An 18999-nucleotide genomic window follows, 5' to 3' on the forward strand; every position below is an offset into this window, starting at 1 on the left:
GCCAGGTCCAAAATATGAGGGAAATAAAATTTCCAATATATCACCACAAAGTATCTTACATATGATTTGCATAACTGGATATTAATTTTATAGAGAAAGCAAAAAAACACATTCAGTTATCAATGCAGTTCACTGATAAAAGCATTCAGTAGGGGGATAGATCCACCTGAATATTAAAACAGTGATGAAGCTACTCTGGAACTTCATGGTAACTCAAAATCGCTTCTCAAATTTATAAGTATGGCATTGAAATTAACCATATTGTTTGCAAAAAAAAAGAAAAATTTGCATTAATTCAAGCATAAGATCATTTTAAGATCTGTGTTTTTCCTTTGTGGAAAAACCAGCCATTTGTTTATACATATAATGGTTTTAAACATGCATCTAGAGTAACAATAGAAAATTAGCATTTTTAAAAAGTTACTTAAAGAAATGGCAATTTCAGCAAGTTCTTGTAACAATTGCTTACTCGTTATTTTTGCTCTGGTAAATCAAATGGCACATGGTGATGTCGTAATACAATTATTCTGTCACAAAAAAAATACGCAGGGCAACCCTTCTTTCCCATGAAGCAACAAAACGGCTGACAACACCATTATTTCCCTACTTTTTAAGACGACCAAAAGAATGTGTAACATTGTTTTCCAGCTAATTAATAAAAACGCAGATCATTTTTTTCCAAGTTTAAAAGCAAAAATATCCTCCCAAAGTTACTAAAACATATCTTTTCATTGCCTTATGTTAGCTTTCTAGATTAGTTTTTAACTTCATATTATTTCTTAATAACCATACTGGTAGCATTATCTAGACATAAATACAACAGCACAGTAACCTGGATTAAAGGAATTAATGTTTTTCATTTTAAAAATTGGGACTGCAAAATAAGCTGAATATTTAGTAGGCAGTAAATGAATTTTTAAAGACAACGATGATCAGTAATGTAAGAAAATTGAGGGTTTTTTTTAAGTATTCATTTATTATTTGATACAACACAACATCTGAATTAGGTACAATTTCTAGAAGCTGATCCTTATACACTGAAAATGTTAACGTAAGGCTTTAAATGCACCTCTCCGTTTTATGAAGAACATACCGGTTGCTGTCCCTGTTGTGCCTGTGAAGCCGCTTGCTGGTTTGCTGTGGTATTTGCTGCTGCAGCTTGCTGCTGAAATAAATTGGCTGGATACACCCCCCATGGAACACCATAATACTGAGGCGGAACCACAGCAGGACCTAAAAACAGAAAACACAATTATTCCATCTATTGCAGCTAGTTAAAAGTTGTTTATATTGTTTGTAGCATCCCTCATTGATCTACCTTCTAGATGTCAAAACAGAAATCAGTATTAAAAGAAATCAATTCCCATATTAGCCAAAATGATACATGAACACAAATGGGTTAAAGAATTCACATCAAACCATACCTTCTCTATGAAAAACTAAATACCCTTGTGAGACTAAGGTGACAAAGAAAAAACTTAATCAAAGCTCGTGTACCAAAGAACATGCAAAGTCCGTTTCCATGTTTGGAAAAAGGTAATCTCAGAACATTACAGAATGAACCAAATTCATCCTCCTGATAGTGATAATCTGAGACTCCAGTCATCTACACCTCCTTTCTGTGCACTTCCTTTGCTTATAAGCAACTATTACCTCTGCTTCCCCTGCCTACTATGCCCCACTCTTCATAGTGGGCAGACTTACCTCTACTAATCTGCTGATAAAGAACCCATAAGAATGAGCTTACTAACACTGTATTGTACACAATGCATTATGTATATATATATTTTAGTTCTTTCTACTGCCTTTCCTATGAAACACCAACTGGAGATTTTTTTTCAGATGTTATGCTCCAGCCTGAGCACCAGCTGGGACTTGAATACTCAGTAGTGTTGTTTCACAGCAATATCTATTAACTTTTTAAAGATATTTTCCTGGCCTTGGGGCTTTATTTGTTGTCTGGGCCTTTTAGCACACTGGAGACAATCTTTATTCTCACGCCCGCTGGGAATGAGAAAACCTGGAATTAGAAAATTAATGCACTGAGTAAAAACACACAAGGAAAGGCTAGCTGTCTTGTCTTTTGACAATAATACGTACTACTAATGCCAAATGAAACCTTTGAAGGATAAACATTTTTAGAACAGAGGAAACCTAATTGTTGTATAAAGTCCAGTAGAAAGAAATACTCAGAATCAATATATAACAGCAACTTAATCCCTTTACATTTTAGTGAAAATTTTCAAACTGGCAATATTAATTTTCCTACAAGTTCCTCCTTCCTAGAAATACATTTACAGAAAATAAACAGGATAAATTTTGCTTTTTTCTGATTTCATTCAGTAAAGTTATCAAGACAGACACTAGAAAGTGTTCAGTTACCTGCTAGGGTAGCTGCTGCAGCTAATCCAGCTGCAGTGTATGGGTCAGTACCTGGAGGAGCAGCACTGATAATGTATGGGTTTGGCACAAAAGCAGCTGGAGCCAAGCCTGCTGAGAATACGCCTGCTACAGTAATAAACAGAGTTTAATTATAGCTAACATACTTAGGAAGCAAGCATCATATTCAGACCAATCAAATCACAAAGCATATCTATTAAAATCAGAACTGCCTGTACTTTGGAACTTTCTAACAGGTACACCATTACAGAAATCAACACTTCTATCTCATCTCATCAGTTCTTTCTTACTAATCCTGAGGCCTAACAGCTTTGTTTTGCTGCATCTACAGACTCTAAGAGAATTTTATCTCATATGTATCTACCCACCCTTATATAGAAGGGATTATTCAAAGTGGAATTTATCTTGCCCAACTTTATCTAAAAGTTACACTAGGCTTACAACTAAATCTGTTATCAGACAAATCATCTGGTGTCTTAAGTGAATCAGCCAGATAGCATGAATCACCTGCTAGAGATACACATCTTTTTTCACTGACAACAGGGGAAAAAAAATCTATCCAGATAAACAAAGTATTGCTACCCAGAATTTCCCCTGTCAGTCAAGTTCACGTACTTTCTCTAACACTGAGGCAGCAACTAGTCCAACAAGCACAGCACAAACTATGTTTCTCCTTCCAAACAGGAGGCTTCTTGCTAAGTTTCTATTAACAGGCACATCAGAGGATGTTGCATTTCAAAAGGGGCAAGATACACCTGACTGCTTAGCCAGCACTATATACAAAGCAGGGGCTTGTCTGCAGTCCAGAAGTCAGAAGACAACTTGTGGACTCACACAAACACCTCAATCTGCCATGCTCCAGCTCTAAGACCATATCGGTCAGCTGCATAATGCTAAAGAGCTGCCACTTTTAAAGCCCAGCTATAGGCTGCTGATCCCTCACAATTCAGCCAAACAAGCTGGTGGGAAAACTTAACCGTCAGCATATTACAGGAGAACACAGACACATCCCGCTGGAGGTGCTGCTTCCTATTCTGTCTGCCCTTCTGATCCTGAGGATATTCTCCCTTGCAGAAGAAGAAAGGTGCACACACCTCAACAGTCTAGTGGTGGAGAGTGGGAAGGGCAGGAATCTCTAAACCTACCCTACGAGTTTCCTCAGAATTTGGGGAGCTCCCGTCCTTAAATAAGTACGTGCTTCCACGTGCACTCCAACCTCCTACAACCCTCACCCCAAACATGCAGCTTCCTTAGAGCAGTAGATGAAACTGTTGTCACATACAGCCTTCCTGTTGAGTTGCCAGACCTTCATGCATTTAATTCACTGAATTACTTTAAAGGGACAGAAAAAAATCCTTGCTAAAGAATTCCATCACAAAGATAGATATCCGCAAGAAGAGTTCTGTTTAAGAGGTGCCATTAACATGGAAGAATGAATTAACACAAAAGTTTGATTTCAAAATCCTGCTACACAATGGTTTTTAACTGGATTATCAAAAATACTAAACTTCAATGGAGTAACAGAATTGCATATTTTTGTTATTTAAGTAAATAAAGCCAGTGTTTCTATCACTGCTTCTAGCAGAAAAGCTTTTTTTTATTTTTTCTCCCATCAAAATTCAACTACTATGCTACACAAGCAAAAATATTTTTTACTTTGTATATAACAGTTCAAAGTTGGCAAAAAGTCACACAACAACAAAACTTTCGCTAAGGACAGGATGGATATGCAGTCATTCTGAGCAGTTTTCAGGAGAAACTGCTAGAAGAGGCCAATTGATCACTATTTCAATACTGTGGGTAAAACTTGAAAGGATTATACTAAAGCAACACACCCACTTTTGCCAGGGATGCTTGCTGTACTTTACAAAAACCTCACCTATGTGTGGCTGCTGAGCTGCAGCTAGTGCGTATTGCTGCTGCTGGGCTGCTGTTAACTGTTGAACAGTCAGTGCATTAGTCCTCTGGAAAAGCTATTGGAAAAGAAATAAAGATGCATTTCAGTTTTCAAAAGTCAGGGCTATAATATACTGGAACTTACAAAAAAGTTTTAAACCAAGCTTCTACCCTACGTTACTAAACTAGAATATTATACACCAATATTCCTCTAGATTAAATATACATTTATTTGCCTTTGACTAAGTCACAGACGAAACAAAATTAAAAGCATTATATACTTAAGTGACTGATTATCAGAGGATAATGCACAACTTAAAGGATCAATTTGGCATGTTTTCAAGTCCAGTACTAACCTGCTGCTGAGAATTGTAGTCAAAAAGTCCTACAGTAGCTCCTGAAGAGTCCATTTGTACCTGATTGCCAGGATAGTCAAACTGTAGAGAATCAAGACCAACTTGTTCCATGGCATCGAGATTCTGATTTTCTGGATTTGAAAATTCTTCTACCAGAGGCTTGTGGGCTGTAGGATTGGGAAGTGGACCCAATCCTTCTGTGGTGCTGGGATTTGGGCCCAAGCGTTCAGCTACTTCTGTTGGGGAGGCTTGTCGGCTTCCAGGGGTACGACTGTTTAGAAGAAATTGAAGATAGACTCTTCAGTCTTCAATAAAGCTGTCCATGGACAGACTACAGCATTTCTACTTTAAAAAGATCTCCAAACTTGGAGACTTTATAAAGAGAAGTGACAGACTGATTTTAAAAATTTTAACCAGCGTGCACTGATGGCTCTAGGTAAAGGACAGAATTCATTTCAAAGCACAATTTTATTTTTTTTAAACTGTAAGACTATATAGCTCTTCAAATCACTGTGAGAAAAAACAAACTGATCTTTGAGGCTGTTTTGAGTGAACTGTGGTCATCTGTAACTTTAGGGATGGTTCTATTGCATTTTGGAAGTGACAGGAATTATTCGAAAATGTATTGAAATTAAAAGAAAAAGAAAATGGCTAAGTGCATCTCATGCCAAAGGAGAGAAAGACAATAAAACTTCAACTGGAAAAGACAAACATACAATATAGCAGTGTCTTTCACATCTCAAAAGCAAGCAACATGTTTTTTACCTTAAGTAAAATGGGCTAATGACTGCCTCATTTAGCATTTGCCTAAAACATTTCCTACACAAGTCATTTAACAGTTGACGCTACACCAGATGATTGGTCAGGGGGAAAAAGTGTGTTGCAAGTATAATGCTGCTAATTCCATCTCAGTTTCCCTAAGAATAAATATATCCTGTTGTTCGAGAAGAAAATCTTTAGGATGGAACAAAACATAAGTGTTTGATTTCTGTTGACAGTAAGACAGATATGGAGCTGGAAATTGTTTGCCAAACCCCTGAAAAGTTCCGTTTCCAAATATGAAGGGCTGGTGGTGACCAAGATAGCTACACTTACACACCTCTGGGTACACTAGTATTTCAATTCCCATCAGACGGGACGAAAATATAGTCAATACCATTGACAGAGCCTAAGCAACAACTCAGATGACCAGTCACTAGGAGTTTATTTTAGGGTAGAAGCTGAATTGTTCCTTCACCTCCACTGGCTGTATTGACTACACCCCACTAACTACAGGGGAATCTCAGTGTACCTAGCAACAGCTACTGGCAAACACCTGAAGAGAGATGTCAAGAGATTCACAACCTAAACAGATTCCCAACCCTATATTTAGTTAGATTTAGGGTACCTTAATTTGGAGTGGTACTCTGGGCATATTCTGTGTCGGGCTACTTTGTTTAGACCACCAATTTTACTGGCAAAAACCTAAGTCAGCTACGAGGAAGGAATTGTGTGAGAGAATCTATGATCCCTTAACAGCATTATTGTGTTGGCGGAACTTGACAAGTACATATTGCTTCTCAGGAAACATACAATTCCCAGTCAAGTTTGCCTTATTTCTGAAAAGTGGGGTCAAATACAAAATGCCATCTTGCAGGACAGCAGTACACTGCCAGACCAGTATTATACTGCTAATTCTACGATAGTCGCACAGCCTTAGTGCTGCCTGTTCTCCTCCCTCTTCAGGGCTCCAAAGTTGAAGTATCTGTTCTTCACTGAAGCACAAGACTAATGCAAAGACATCTGCCAGTACTCATGTATTTGCTGATAGCAACTCTAAAGACTCTATAGCTAGAAAGCAGCCTTTTAGTGAGTTTATTCAACAATACTGTATGATCTACTACTATGGACAAAATACTTCAAAGATAGAGCAGTCACACTAGGGGTTTTTTTTAATGGAACAACCAACCTCATGATCATCTGTAACATACTGGCTACCATCTAAGTACCCTAGCTAGCAACCATGCCTTGCTCAATGTACAAAACTTGAATTTGAAGCCATTTAATATTCCTTATTCTTCCAAAGTGACATACAGTATCAACAAAGTGAAGAACAAAAGGAAAAAAGGCAGTTATTTCAGTAAATATTTTAGTTTAAAAAAAAAAGCTGTAAGTACAATAAAAATGCAAGGAGGAGGACAGGACAAAGTTTCTTTGTTAACGCTTATGTTTATCTAATACGGGTTGCTCCTTATACTGGTGTTGTTCTGTTGCTATAGTTAAAGTTGTGTCAATACTTCAATTATAAACCTCTGGAGGGCTTTATACCACCACTTTATATGGCCCATTTAAATTAGATGGCCTTTTTTTGAGGGGTTTACTGGCTTTGGATGCTTTTTTGCACTTGTCTATTTTTTAATAATTTCTCTCTTTAAATAATACAAAAGGTACTTTGCAAGCAACTATTTCAAAATTGAAATAGATACTGGTAAAGAAAAGCAGGACAAAACTTATTCTGTATTTTCTACATATAATATTGAAGGTAATTTTGTTTATTGCGCATATTGCTGCATGCATCCGAAAGGAGCTAATTTGAGCTCTCTAATATGCTTGGTATTATATTCTTTTCAAAAATACGTTTTGAAAGACAGACTTGAAGAATCCCTCCGTAGCCTGAGGTAAATACATTTTTTAAAGGGTAGAAAATACTTACATATGGGATTCAAACATGCATTTTAATATACTTGTTCAGTTATGAACTAATGAAACCACAGCTATCCGGTCACATTCATCACCCTAATATGAATTTATGAGCAGCACTCTAGTTTTCTGATCTTGTTAATCATTCTGTAGGACAGTTACAAATGCATCAGTCATTTAAAAACAAAGATTATTCCTTTAAAAATACCCAATTTAAAATGCAGTTTAGTAATAGGAAAAAACAGGCTGGCTGTGCTGTCATATAGGAGTTCACAGTTCAAAAGCTTGAGCTTGGTCCAATTTTTTTTTCCTCCCTAAGAAAACAAACAAACCACACCACCATTCTATACTGTGAATAAGTGACATTTAACTATGTGAATAGGGAAATACATTGTTCCTCCTTAGTCAAATAAATGGTTTCTATAAAGACTTTTGTGGGGAAATAATTGCGTTAGGCTGTGGTATCCACTAGCAAAATTAGAAGGAAAATTAAAATTCTGTAGGACTTACTCTCTACAACAACAATCAGATGCAAAAGTTAAGAGTATTAAAGAGAAGCAGAGAAAGGAAATTAGTTTGAAATTAAAAGGGTTAAGTTTTTATCCCTCTAATTCACCACATTTTGAAGGTACCCATTTATTATTATATTAAGATGAATTTGTCTCATGAGAAGTGACACACACATTAATGACATCCTAAGAAACATGTGGCACAGTGGGAAAGGGAGGATGTGAAGTAGGAAGAATCAGTCTGCAGCTGGGTAATGTTTAAAGCCGACACACAAACCAGAACTGTAATAGTGCCCTTAAGAGACATGCTCGTCTTCTTGAGAAACAGTTAAAAGCTTACTTAAAATCTTTGCAATCGGCATCCATTCCATTTGGCAAACCTCTGCCATTTATTTTAGTAACATCCTCATCATCTCCTTGTTTAAGATCTCTGTTTTTGTCCTCCTCAAATGGAGAAGCCTTGCCTTTCTGATCTCCTTTCTCAGGTCCATCTGTTTCAGCATCTCTAGTGCCCTGAGGAAAAAGAATCTGTTTGATTCTGAATATTGAACAGAACACAATAGGAGCACCACAAGGTGACCTAATTCTACACTACAGTGCACGTAAACAATACAAACAGTTTGTTTTCAATGAAATTGCGTTTGGTTGGTAACTTGGTCATCAAGTTCCATCCACATGCAATTAATAACTGCCAAAATGTGAAAAGGAATGCCAAGATTTATAATGGAAGAGCTAACTCAACCTTAACTATAGCGGTGCTGCTAAAGCAGTAACACTTCAGTTAGATAAAGTTTATTTTATACAGTTAAAACATCTAGTACAAAACAAACCCATATGGAAACAGAATAGGAGGATCTAGAATAAAGCCCATCACACATTTAAATTAAGCTATTTGCAATCTTTTTCCTACCTTTATTTAAAGGTGTTAGGAAAAGTACTGGTTTTTTAAGACAGCTATTTAGGCCAGATTCCCAAACCACTTCCCTCTTCTGCCCCCTCCAATCAAGACAGATAGCAACTACACACCTCCTTCTACAGAGAAGAGTTAAAAAAAGGAACACAGACAAATAGAGTAGAAAATATAACCATGTAAGACAGTAAGACCATAGTAGGTAACTAGGCAACCTTAACACACTGCGTTACTTACAAAAGCTCCTTTCCTAAACCGGGAATCCAATTTATCAGCTGGAGAGGAACTTAACACATATTCTACCATGCTCACTCCAAGGCCACCACTTTCTGATCGTGGAGACAATACAGCATTTACTTCACTGTTTCCATGAAAACCCTGTCCAGGCTTTCTCTGTACCATAATAGGTTGGGACATAGAATGGTCTGTTAAAAACAAACAAATAAAAAAAAAAACTATTGTATTTTTTCAATACAAATGGTAATGTTTTCCCATTTCATTACAGAGGCAGTATTAAACCAGACCAAAATTAAATAAAAAAATCCAAATCCCAGTTTCAAAAAGTGTTATTGACACACAACCACTAGTACAGTATACATTTTCACAATTAAAATTAAAGGAAAATAAAAATTAATGCACAATTAAAATTTATAATACTAATTTACTTTGAAGTAACATCTAGTAAACATGACTGATTTTTCAACACAAACACCGATCACTTACGAGGAGTTCCCCATGCAGTCTCTCTCCACTCATCACCAAGGAATATCCCTTTTTGTCCATCTTTTGCTGAATCATCAGGTTCCCAGAACTTTTTGGCAGGTAAAAGCTGCTCCAAAAGAGAAAATGGTTTTATTTAAAATACGCTTATAAGTGAGCAAAAATTAGCAATAGTATTAAGAGGATATGCAACTAATTCATTTTAGATACCAAAGCCATCTTTACATAAGGAAGCACGCATTGCCAAGGAATAATTATAAACACTTAAAAGTTATATTCTGTTACTGAAGGTAATGCTGCGTAATGAAGTCATTCAAGTGACCCCAACCAAACAGATTCTGAAGTTATGAGGGAGAGACACAGGATATAGAAGCAGCTGTGAAAAAAGCTAATCCCTGTGTTAAACCAAGCCAATCCTCTCAGAAACTTTAACTAACACTGCTGCCTTTCCATATTGGCACAAAAGCTTGGCCTTTAACTAATACTATCACGACAAGCAGAAACAGCAGCAGTTCACTGTAAAGTTCTGATCACTTAGAAATGCATCATGTTCTAGATTTCAGAATGCAACTAACATACATGGCGGCCCATCAGCTCCTTCAGACCACAGAAATCTGCTGGTTGTGAATCTGTGACATTCAAATTTGGAGTTCCACATACCAAAAATTTAATCTGCTCTATGATTTATTTTGTTTTCATTACTAGTTCTAAAGCAGAAAGTTTCAAGTTAGATCAGTATCACTTCTTGTACTGTCTCTGAGGGCGGAAGACAGTGTGATATGACAGAAGCACCACACAAACAAAAATACCTCAAATGTCAGCATTTTTTACCTTTATTTTACTATTTCTACTTTATCCCTCTAACTTTTCCCATTGGTAGCAGTACAACTGCCAAACTCCGTATATCACATTTTCTCTTGAATATGTAATTAAAAACCTGTATTCTCAGGCTATGTATTATGTACTTTACAAGGTCCATCAACTGAAACGACAATGAAACCAACTTAAAAAAGGGAATAGTTCTGAAGCCAGCATCATAATCCATCAAATTCTGCAAAATGTAATGTTCAATTAAAAAGTCTAAATTTTGTGAATTTAGAAAAAAACAAGTGTAATCTGATAAAGCTTTGTTTGCAATAAATGACTACGTCCTGGAGCTTTGATTCTCCTGTTACATAAGTGACTAAAATACCCTTCTGAAGTTCACGGCTGCTTAGTATGAGCCTTGATGAAACCACTAACAAGACTTTTTTTTTTTAGGTACTTCTTAACATAGCATTGAAAGATCTCATGAAAACAGCTTACAGAAGAGGATAAGATTGCCATTAACAGGCCACAATATTAACACTGAAACAGAGGTGATGAGAGCTCCTCTGGAGTAACTTAAGGATTGCTGCTTGCTCTTTTCCTGTCCTGCCCAGAGCTCTTGCCAGAAATGAAGTATTCTGGCTAGTTAACCTAATGAAATACCTGGGGTCCTTACATAAACTCATCAACAGAGAGGACTCAGGGCAGAGGATGATAAACAGCCAAAGCTCAACAAAACTGTAGGAGAGTATTATGCTTGCAAGAGTGTTATACTGTTATGACCTGCCTTGTCAGATATACCCACTGTCTCAATGCCTGGGAGAATCATCCCCAGGTGCCAGCCAAACATACTTTGGGAGCACCAGGGTATTAAGTATACCCCAAATTTAAGGGATGAAGGTAGCCATCAGGACAGAGAAATAGATTAATGGAATCATACAACTGCAGTTCAACTAAAAGCAAAAGATTTTAAGTTTCAGACCAGCCTATGCAAGCTACTCATCCGAAAGGATGCTTTATAGCATTATATTGTAACAAGTCTGCAGTACTACTTATTTTTCGTTTTGTAAGATAGTGGTAGAACAGAAAGCAAGCATTTTATGCTATCTATGAAACCTTGGTTTTGAGAAAGATAATCCCATTTTGTTTTAATCAAAGTTTAGTCAAGTTCATATATGTGTCCAGCTGAGATGAAAGCTACAAGAAATACAAAAGTGAAGGTGTCACAACCTAACACAGTTTTGTCAGAGTAAAACAAATCAAGTCATATCTTGGGTGTCATAAATATGCATCACCTTAAAATATCTTTACCCTGAAATTAGTAAATTCCACTATCAGACAGGTGTTCAGAGACCACAATGGTAAGAACAATATGCAAATTTAGAGCAGACCACACTGCAATACTGATTTTGATTTCGAAACTCATTTGCAGGATTTCTATCAGAGGAAATAAATACTGGCCACTGGTAGAAAGCAGCAATAATCCTCACTGCAAAAGTACAGGTTGTTTGGGGGGGATTTTGTTGTTTGTGGGAGGGGGTTTTTTTAGGCTTGCTTTGGTTTGGGTTTTCTTTTTTTTTGTGGTGGTGTCTTCTTTTTAAACTACATACTTTCAAATTCCAAACAGATATTAAACTGTTTGTGGTCTTCATGTACACTAGTACACAAAGAATACAGAATATCTTTAACACAAAACATGATGCATCATCTATACCTCAAGAGGTTAAGTTTAAACTGTATCCTACTGAAGATCAAACAGATTTACAGAAAAAAAATCATTAAATTTCTACACAAAGTCCCTCAAATATTTAAACAAATGGTATTTTTTAAAGTTTACAGTTTTGCACCTCCCTGTGGGCCAGTGATTTAGATTATTTACTTATTTTTTACAGATGGATATGACATACACTATGCTCTTTTTAAAGACATGTTTTAGCTATTGGATTGCCATATAAACAAGCAGCCATCAACTGTTTTATTGTGGAACAAAAAAAAGAGTACTTTTCAGAAAAACAAGTGTGTTCTTCTAACAGACAAGAAAAAACCCCACTCGATTAGTTCTACTGAAAAAGACTTAATCAAGAAGAAGTCGCCAGAAATTAATACAAGTAACTAAAATAATTGTGCTTTACCTTTTGATAACATGCATTTTGTTCAATACTTCCTGCATTTGATCTAATAAAAAAGAAACTAGACAAAGATACATCCAATCCTAATCCAGAATAATGGAAGAGATTGCCAAATTTCTTACAAAGTTCTTCCAACGGCACACTAAAAAGTGTCTTTTTCAGTATCAGCACTGATCCCCATTATGTCTCTGCCAGACGAACAAAGCCCTTTTCTACACATAGATAATAACCAATTATGCTAAAGCTGCCTCTTAACCAGCTCTCTGATAAGTAACTGCAGAGTCTCAGTCACTGGCTCTTGAATTAAAGGATTTTAAAAAAATTTTTCAGATCGGAAGTTATTCCTACAGAGCTTTCTGAAATTTCTCTGAATGAAGTTTTTACACCAGAAATGGACACATTGTCCCCGATATGAAATTTGTGGGTGCTTTGACTCTAAATTTCTGTAAGAATAGACATGAAAAAAAGATTTAGTTTTATAGTCTGCTTGGCCATTAACTTTATGTATGCCTGTATTAGGCCACACTAAAGGTCCTGAAGCCCACTCTGCTGGCCCTGAAATAGCAAACAGGTGCCTAGAGAAGAGAAATAGCACCATGTGTCAATATTTCTTCAGAATATTATCGTAACCTTAACTTTCATGATATCTTTTGGGAGCTGGAGCCAGAAGCATCAGCTGTGTTTAACCAATCTAACAGCTAAAATTTTAGGAAACATTTAGAGAAAGATGACTGCAATACTGCAGATCCCTTGCTAATAAAACTTTAGTCTGTTTCTTTACCAAATAAATCAACAAAGAATTGCAAGACAGAAACAGATCAAGCAAACCATACATCTGGCTCACGTTATGCTCTCTTACTCCCAATACTGATTGACAGCAGGCTCCATCTGAACGAAGCTCAGAAGGATAGCTGCACAGAAGGATTTCCAGTATATATTATTTCCAAAATGTGTTATGGTACAATGAACACAGATTTCATACTATATTCCTTTACATTAGCACATGGAAGAGATGCTTCAGGATTCACAATCTTCATTTTAGTCATGATGTGAGAAGTAAGACTTACAGGCTCCTGATGTCAAGTATTGATTCCCAGTTGGGAAGTGGGAGGAAGACCAAGAAAGATTAGAATTATGAACAAGAAATTAATTTCAGTTCAGAGAAAAATCTGTCCAAAGAAAATGAGGAAGAGAACAACATCCCAATAGCTAGAAGCAGATCATTTGACATGACCTCCCTTTCACACCTTTCAAAGTGAACAGAGGACAGGATGTAAGAACATACAACTACCAATTCTAGCTTACATGGCTATTTAGGAGGACATTTCCTCTAATATTTTAGAAGGTTATAATCAAAAGGAAAGTTAAAACAGCCGTGGAATCTATTCTTGAACTACTTTATTGTTGTGCAATACATTAAGAAAATTACTGAGTAAGTCAACCTTGCTACGTGAACCTGTATTACCTCAAGATACCTGGAAGACGCTGTTGAAATGAAAGACACAACCACCTAATAAGTGCAGTGTCACAATATAGTATCAATTTCTGATGCTCTATTACCATACCAGAACTCTGGCTTTTTGTGTGTGTGGATTTTTTTATGGTGCCTCCTTTATTTTTTTAAACACCTTCACAAATCCACAGAGTACCAGGAAAACAAAGGAAATCATAATCACACAGAAGTATCTCCCTCAATCTGAGATAACCTAAAACAAAGATCTGTATGAGCAGTCATATATACGTCAATTTAATTCCCAAGCATTTGTGCCATCCTTCACTTTCACTGCTTTCAACCCTTCAGAGTACTTTGTGGGTGGCAAAAGAAAAAATACCAGTGAATTTTACCCCTCCACTCTTATCACTCTGTTGGTACTATCACAAATGCCTTACTAACACCTTTACCTTTCAAAAGGAGTTTTAAGAGCTGGTGGGGCAGGTAGGGAGCAAGCATATCCAATGCGGCTATTCAGCCTTCTAAAGAACAGGGCTTCATCTATTATTGCCTTTTCAAATGGGAGATGGTTCAAGAAAGTCAACATGCAACCCTAGATGAAGCAAAAATTGCTGAAAAGCCAACTGTTTGGTTAAATGATTCATTAAAGTTAAAAAATTCAAGTAAGAATAGCCTCCTGTCAGCCCAGAAGTGTTCAGCAGCTAGGCATGGCATTTGTTATGGTTTCTGTAGAAATCACTGTCCTGTCATCATTTTAAGAAAGCTAAGCTGAAATATTGTCACTGGTCCAGTTATCAACTGGATTAGGTAAATACTCAGCAAGACAAAAGGATCAGTACTTGAAATCATAATTCAACATGAATTTACTTAATTTAGAAAGTCATCAGCATGCATTAGGGTTACTTGTCAGGGCAAGTAACCCTAATGCATGCTGATGACTTTCTAAACAGTTCAGAGAACTGTTTTTGAAGCAGCTAAGTCATCCTCCACGACCTTAAATTTTCTTTCTCCTCTCAAAAGTACACTGACTTAAAAAACCCAAACAAACCAATCAAAAAAGTCCTTCTTCCCTCTAGTTAAATTATACAATAGCACTCTTTACCCTGGTTAAAATCTTCTTTTAAGGAGTAATTACCGGTAAATAAGAGTAAATTACCACACACTTCTGCTAGGGTATGCCAGTTTCACTTTTTCTGGAGTCACACCTTTTTTAGATCCACTTGGCTTCTCAGAGGTAGTAAGCAATTTTCTCACTAGCTTAGATACAGTGACACTGAACACATGCCTCATTTCATAGAATTGCACAAGCTTTCAAACAAATTACCCTGTTACTTCCCCAAGAGTATCAGTCATCTAATAAGACTGACATGGTAACACAGTAGATCCGGTCAACAACCATCCCAGTGTTCTTGCAAAGTACGCTTAGTTTATCTTTGCCTTAGAACAGAAATTTTCAGTTGCCTGGAAAATCAATTTGGTCTTAAGAGAAGCTCTTTGCTTCATGTCTTATTATTTCAGACTTCTTAAATTGTATCAACATTTCCAAATCACCGACTGGATTTCCAACCCTCAATAATTACCTCTCCCATTCCCCGAGATTCTAGGGCAAGAGCTTGAAACTCATGATTCATCTCATCCACAGATCGAACCTGTAGGAGGAAAAAACAAAAGAAAGATCCATTAGTCAAATATATTTTCAAAAGTTGAGTTAATACTCCACAAGATTTCTGACAATTGAAAGCATACACAGAATTTGCTAATCAATCTAGTCTGAACGTGAGTTTAGATTCCATGAGCAGATACAGTTAGTGACCAGTTTAATGAGCCACGCTAATATAATGATACGCAAGAAATCCCAAGAGACTTTAAATTTTAATCTCCGTATATACAGATGGTATCACTCACTGTGGAAACAATGACCAATATTACATTTGCAAAAAATGCAAAAAAAAGGTGAAAGTAAAGGTTTGGACATACAACATCCTTTGGAAAGGAGATGAGCTATTGCACACAATGTTACCAAGTACACTTAGCAGCAAACAAAGAAAAGCTCACAAGACAAGTCACAAAAGCTACTAGCAGCCCGTTGCTTTTAAAATGTAGTAACTGACTGCATTATCACAATTTCTTGTGCTTTCTTCCTTCTCTGTCTTTTTTTATTTGTTTGTTGTGAATATGAACAGTATATTTACTAAAGCAAGAGTTGCTGCTGCAGCAAACCACCTCCTTTTCCACAACATGCAGACACGATGCACTGGGCACATTCATTCCTGAGAAAATGGTTTCCACAAGGAATTTTCAAAGCCATGACCAGCTTAGAAAAACAAATAAAAACAGGAAATTCAGAGTTGTTTCTCCCCTTCCCTTCTTTCTCAACAGTGAGATGCAGCAGGGTAGAACAGTAGTTTTTCAAGTTCAGAGTAAAACTAAAGTTTCCCTCCCAATACCAGTCTCTCCTGAGGAGTTAATTTCACCTAGTAAACCCATCTGTCTAATAAATAAACCAAAATTAAGTTACTCCATGCATCTGACAACACATTGAGTTCACTCTTCAAAGAATACTCAAATACTAGGCACAGAAACGATCTTGTGCTTTTAATATTCTGCCACAAACAACTTTTCCAATTCTTTCTTAGCCTTGGAAAAGTGTTAATTTCTGAAAACAACCACTCCCTGTGTTGAAGTCATGCATCTCAGTTTCAATTACAAATCGTAAATTAGATACTTCTGTCTCAAAAGGTGGTTTTGTTCTAACAGTATCTATAAACAGAATTTGTAGCCAATGCTTGCCAAACTGTATTTACCATAAACACTACCCAAATCACTGTTAGATAAAAAACAACCAAGCTTGAAAGATGTTTAAGTTTTTTGGTTGTGGGGTCTTCCTGTTTGTTTTGGGTTCTTTTTTTGGTGGTGGTGGTGTTTGCAGTTTTTTAGGTTTTTGTTGGGTTTGGGATTTTTTTTTTGTGCTGCAAGACCTAATACCAAACGCTTATTTTTCACAACTCAAAAGTTCAAAAACATGGCCACACAAACTTCCAAGTCTCTAAGAAAAGACAATCCAAGAATCAGGGTAACAGTACAGCAAACTCTTTCCTGAGCAGTTCAGAGTCAACTCTAAGAAACTGAAGTTTTCTGAAACTGTAAATCAACTTTAGTACACTGATTATGGATTTTGCTCACTACCCCCCTTCTTACAAACACAAAATTTACATTAGTGTTATCTATTGCTATCAGCAGCAAGAGAAATAACACAGTCCTTTTGCTGTAGCAAAGAGGGTTTCCATTTCTGTTTCATCAAAAAGAGCAGCCCACAAAATTCTCCCTCATATCATGAATAAGTGTTTCACTGGAGAAAATACAGGCAGCACTAATATCTTCTGAAGATCTGCTTTCTTCAATGCTAGCCTGTATCATTACAAAAACATCCAGAGTAACGACACCAAGCTAGATCTACTACATATAAAGATACGCCGTCTCCCTGAAGGAGAAACTTTGGTAGGATCATCTGTATTACCATGAAATTTTATTTTCTCTAATTCAATGCCAACATTCACCTAATTCATATTCTCCAGAAATAAATATTTTTCATACATACTCTTTTTTTACCTCAAATTCAGAACATTAAAAAAATTCTCTATCTTTATTCATTTGCTGTCATCTGGGATCATTCATAAATCAAAAAAGAGGCCTATGAAGCATACTGCTCAACAGTTCATTTTTTCCTGGTTTTGGTTTATTTTTCTTTTTGGTTTTTTTTTTTTTCCTGTCCCACGCTCACTCTGAAGACTCCTCTTTTCCACTTACCACCTACCTGCTTTTGGGATTAGTCGCTAGATCTAATCTTAATTTTCAGGAATTGAATGCTAATAAGCCTTTCCAACTAAGAGAAGCTGGCAACGGTTCCACACTTCTGAAGCACATCAGATCATTCCATAGGGCCTCCAAATTATGCACAAATGGATACTACACACCAAAGTCTTTAGGTATAACAATTCCTCGCACACTGCTGTTAAATATAATAGCTTAAGCGGACCCATTAACTCTTCCTCTTTGACATACCAACAGAAAATTCTGATCTTTTTCCCCTTCCACAGCAACATACTAATATTTATTACTCCATTTTCATCACAGCATTAGGAACAAGATTTTAACAGAGTAAAAACAAAATTATTTTTTAGTAGGCTCTGCCTAAAGTTTACACTCTCTCTCCCCCTGAAATTTACAAAATTATTTTAGATCTAGAGGCCTATGCAAAAACCTTCCTTTACTCTATTAAAACTCCTAGTAAGAGTAGTTATCTCATTTCTACTGTAATTCTCTGCTACCTCATGCTATATCCACAAGACAAGCCTCAGTCCTGAATGCTGCAACATTCGGCCAATAAACTGAGTTCACGACAGAGCTAAGCACTTCCAGCCAGCTACTAATGAACAGGACAGGCCTTCCATCCTTCCTCTAACAGCTTTTCCCACTCCCCTTGCAATGAACTTGGCAATCATCAAGTAAAAGGTTTCATTTAGAAGTTTTTTTCCTTTTTCCATGCATGAGCATTTCACCACATCAGCCAGCTCAACTGGCTAAAACACCACAGCAGCAAGACTACTGGATTTGATACAGGGAAAGCAACAAGGAGAAACTGGTCTGGTGCAAGGTAGAGCAGAAGCACCTGCTTAGTGGCAGCTGGATGATAAACCACTAACATGAAACCCTGTCCTGACATAACTCAGGACAAAATTCAGAAGGCAGACTTGTTGAATGGATAATTATCTAGGATGACCACTGCTTAAAATATCCGATTCTGGAATCCAGGCACCCAGATACAGATCTAGGGACAAGTACTCTCTCCAATTACCCTGGATCCTGCCAGAAATAAGCTTCTAACCATCATCTTGCAGAAGGAAAGATCAGCCCCTTCTTTGACAAGAAGAGATGGAGGTAAATAAAACAAAACAAAAAAGAGGAATATATTACTTCCATTTTATACATCAAAACTGGTTAAACCAGCTGGCCATAAAGTAGGAAAAAAACTTTTTCTGCATTAAGAATTTCCAAATCTCATCCCTCTCCACCCAGGTGAATACCCTAACCAAAGCACGTGACGAAGAGGACGACACATTTTACAGCTGAAGCTGTGGTA

General features: G+C 36.7%; 1 protein-coding gene across 8 annotated transcripts in view; it reads right to left on the reverse strand.

The window, feature by feature from the left end:
* PUM2 (pumilio RNA binding family member 2) overlaps positions 1 to 18999 on the reverse strand; it is a 69147-nt gene that overhangs the window by 32073 nt on the left and 18075 nt on the right. For 6 of the 8 annotated variants that reach the window (XM_064448115.1, XM_064448114.1, XM_064448112.1 and 3 more), the window contains exons 2-9: positions 15440 to 15508; positions 9474 to 9579; positions 8988 to 9175; positions 8181 to 8353; positions 4653 to 4923; positions 4280 to 4373; positions 2383 to 2508; positions 1094 to 1233 (exon numbers count right to left, since the gene is read on the reverse strand). In XM_064448115.1, the coding sequence (XP_064304185.1) occupies positions 1094 to 1233; positions 2383 to 2508; positions 4280 to 4373; positions 4653 to 4923; positions 8181 to 8353; positions 8988 to 9175; positions 9474 to 9579; positions 15440 to 15490 (1149 nt within the window). In that variant the 5' untranslated portion in view covers positions 15491 to 15508. The remainder of the gene's footprint in view (positions 1 to 1093; positions 1234 to 2382; positions 2509 to 4279; positions 4374 to 4652; positions 4924 to 8180; positions 8354 to 8987; positions 9176 to 9473; positions 9580 to 15439; positions 15509 to 18999) is intronic. The other 2 variants (XM_064448111.1, XM_064448113.1) reach the window with 1 other exon arrangement.

This window comes from Phalacrocorax carbo, chromosome 3 (genome assembly GCF_963921805.1).
Source record: "Phalacrocorax carbo chromosome 3, bPhaCar2.1, whole genome shotgun sequence".
Lineage (NCBI taxonomy): Eukaryota > Metazoa > Chordata > Aves > Suliformes > Phalacrocoracidae > Phalacrocorax > Phalacrocorax carbo.